Below are 3,323 nucleotides of genomic sequence, written 5' to 3' on the forward strand. Positions count from 1 at the left end.
TGAGTGAGAGCATTAATTGCTTTATGAGTGTCTGAACTTAACGAAATATCTAATATATTATTGGTTTTCAATTGATTCTCAATGGTTTTCAATAAACTTTCCTGATCTGAAGCATCTACTTTTTCTGCAATATGAATTTTCTTCCACTTTTCAATGCCTGCTTTTTTTTTTTTTTGAACCTTAATTTCCAATTCTGTCATGTCAGCCAATTTGATTCCAATGGTGTCTGGAATAACAATCTTTCCTTCTTTATCCACAATGATGAAATAACTATCATCCTTTGTCTCCATTTGATCTTTGTTTTCGGAAACTGCAAGTTGATATTCTTGTGCATTGATTTGTTTAAATCTTCTAAATTCGAAACCCATTTTTTATGTTTAATTTTATGTGCAAAGTTTTTAGTAAGATTACTTCTTGATTTTAGAATTTTTAATGAAAAAGGAAGATCAACATATTTATACTAGTGTCATTTTAGTCTTGTTTCTTTTCAAGCACAAAATGTTTTCATATTGTATCGTAATTCAGATCCATTCCAATGTAATAACTTTTGATTGGAGGTAAAGAAGGGTCCAAGTTGTGAAATTAGTTCTACTTATTAGAGTTTTACTCAAAGCCATCAATAAGAACGAAGCTCCAATCTGCAATCTGGAGTGGAACATACACCATAGCTTCTATCAATAGCAGAAAGAAAGCCATTGTATGATCAGCCGAATACAATGATCAACAATTCAAATACAAATATTATTCTCTACCTCATTAGATGCAGTACCAAGCCATTTCATAATCTTCCAAAGAGTAAGAATTAAAAAACTTCAAAATCATTAGAGTTTCAACATATAAAATATGCATCTCATCCCGTTCAATAAGAGGAAGTGACACACAAGAAGAACTTTCTATACATTTTGTTGATTTGGGCACTCCCGTTTATTCCCCACACAAAAAACCCGAAATGTTTCTATAATCGGAGCTATTACAGTGTGACTATGGGGTCGATATCTCTCCTTTGCTGCGTGGAATTACTGATTGGAATATTAAGGGAGAGGGATAACAAGTTCATCCATTGATCGTAACATCTTTTTACTGCAGTTTCACCATCCAATCATCATGAACTATGCGCGTAATTGAAAGCAGTAAGGCCGGTTTACACCACCCAAACGAGGTCATCAATTGAAGATTCAGTGGGTGATATTCTTCGACTTAGATAAGCTGTATAAATACAGAGCATCCTCTCCATCTCTTTGAAAACATTATTCACAAAAAAAACAAAACAAAATGAACGCAAAGATTATCATTGCCTGTCTCTTGATCGCTGTCTTGTGCTTTGCCACTTTCGGTATGGCTGCTGTGAGTATTTTCAATTTTAAATATGCTTATTAATAATCTATTAATCCTTAATAATATTCAGGCTGCTAAGAAGAACCTTAGAAAGGCTCCAGTTGCTAGAAGAGCTTCCACTAAAGCTGTTAGAACTACCAAACCAACCAAGACTACCAAGACTTTTAAGCCAAAGAAAGCCGGTAAGCCAAAGAAGGCTCCAGTTGTTGTCAAGAAGAGCACTGTTTCCACCAAGAGTGTTGGTTCTGCTCCAGCTGTCAAAAAGCCTTTCAAGCTTAAGCCAATCTATAATTTTTAATTCAATAAAATGTTGAACTTGGAGCAATTACTTTGCAATACTTTGTTATTATTATTTGTAAAGTACGTTTATCAAAATATCTAACCCAATTTATGGGCACTAATCTTGTGGGGGACTCGTTTGTAAATTGAATTAATTAAGGAATTATATTTTAGATTTTCATCAATATCTATAGTAACAAGAGTTATTACATTACACCCCTTTTCCAATAAATCATCCATAAACAATAAAAATCCATATAGAGCTAGATCGTGAGAGTACTCTCCACATAATGTGTCATTAGAAAATTCAATATCGCTGCCGTATTGTTCCACGTGTCGGTAGAATAAAGTATGAGCAAATTCTCTAGCAACAAGATTGACGAGACCAACTTGAATCAAACTAAATTCGGGATCGCTCAAAATAACTGTTGTTGGTCTTTTTAATTGGTCCACAAGCACTGGCAGTCCAACTATCAACATTTCGGCTAATAAATTCATAAAATCCAAATACCTAAAGGATGTAAGATTTGCACATGCTGTAAACAAAACTGTTCTTATCGAAGTTTACTGAGATAAAGTAGTGTTTCTTGAAAACAACAATTGAATAAACTAATAATAGAAAGTATGCTCAAAAAAATTGTCATACTATGGTCGCTAAGAAGCCTCAAGATATTGACTCCTCTTCATCTGATGAAGATCTCCCAGCAGTTGAAGTAGAATACCCCACAACACCAGTGAAAGCAAGAAAACAACAAGCTGCTAAGAAGCTTAGAAAGTTAAAGGCCATGTCACCTGTAGCTAATAGAAATAAGCGCAAACAATCTACTTCAGTTTCATCATCTAACAGTGCCTTAGATGATGGTATTTCAACTGTTGTTTCCAGTTCGTTGCTAAGCAATTCAACTTTGTTGGATAGTTCTTCAACTGCACCCTCTTCGTCAAACAATTCGTCTTCTTCCAATTCAGGTAGAGATAGTTTTGCCAGTAGTTCATCTGAACATGATATCATGGCGATCAAAGCCCAAATGCAAGAAATGATTGGAGTTTTGAGAACCGTAATAGGAAATATCTCTGAACTTACTAAGAAAGTTCAGGAGAGAGAAGAAGAATCAGATGATGATTTTGTTAATCCAGAAGCTATATCTCCAGAAGTTTGGTTACGTCAAACTTATAGAGACCTTAGAAGTTCTTACAATGTTCCTTCATCCATTGGAGATGATTTATTACTATCTGCAGTATCCTCCGAGATACTTAAAGACCGTAAACAAGAGGAGACCAAGAGAAGAATTCAATATTTGCTCCTTAAATACAAGGATGTGATTTCCAAGTTTGCCCCAGACATTAGATTGGATGAGATTAACAGTATTGGTTATTCTAAACTAGTAGAGTTAACTCAAATCAAAATTGAATTGTTGGAATATGCATTGAATTCTCCACTTGATTTTACAGTCATGACAGAGATTACAGAACTTTGTAGAATGATTTGCAAAGTTGAAGCCCTCTTCCTTAAAGAAGGTTTACAAGTTTCCACTTTCGATGTTGGTAGAGAATTCCTTAACAGATACATTTCTACTAATAGTTTCGAAACTGCTGCCGAAAGTGAACTTCATAATATTAGAACAACATATCATTACTACAAAGCAACCAAGCAGCAACAAGGTCCAAAGGGAATTACCAAGAAGTATTCTAAGAAGAAACCGTTTCAAAAG

The 3,323-nt window shown here is 34.5% G+C and overlaps 2 protein-coding genes across 2 annotated transcripts in view; one reads left to right on the plus strand and one right to left on the minus strand.

The window, feature by feature from the left end:
• The window catches only part of NAEGRDRAFT_76523 (uncharacterized protein), a gene marked incomplete at both ends in the record, with an annotated part of 5,107 nt that extends 4,739 nt beyond the window's left edge, over positions 1-368 (minus strand). The window contains one exon of the mRNA XM_002668515.1: positions 180-368. Within this exon, the coding sequence (XP_002668561.1) occupies positions 180-368 (189 nt within the window). The remainder of the gene's footprint in view (positions 1-179) is intronic.
• A 1,893-nt stretch (positions 369-2,261) lies between these two features.
• NAEGRDRAFT_76524 (uncharacterized protein) overlaps positions 2,262-3,323 on the plus strand; it is a gene marked incomplete at both ends in the record, with an annotated part of 3,463 nt that continues 2,401 nt past the window's right edge. The window contains one exon of the mRNA XM_002668514.1: positions 2,262-3,313. Within this exon, the coding sequence (XP_002668560.1) occupies positions 2,262-3,313 (1,052 nt within the window). The remainder of the gene's footprint in view (positions 3,314-3,323) is intronic.

Source organism: Naegleria gruberi, assembly GCF_000004985.1.
Source record: "Naegleria gruberi genomic scaffold NAEGRscaffold_180, whole genome shotgun sequence".
In the NCBI taxonomy this organism is placed as follows: domain Eukaryota; phylum Heterolobosea; class Eutetramitea; order Acrasida; family Naegleriidae; genus Naegleria; species Naegleria gruberi.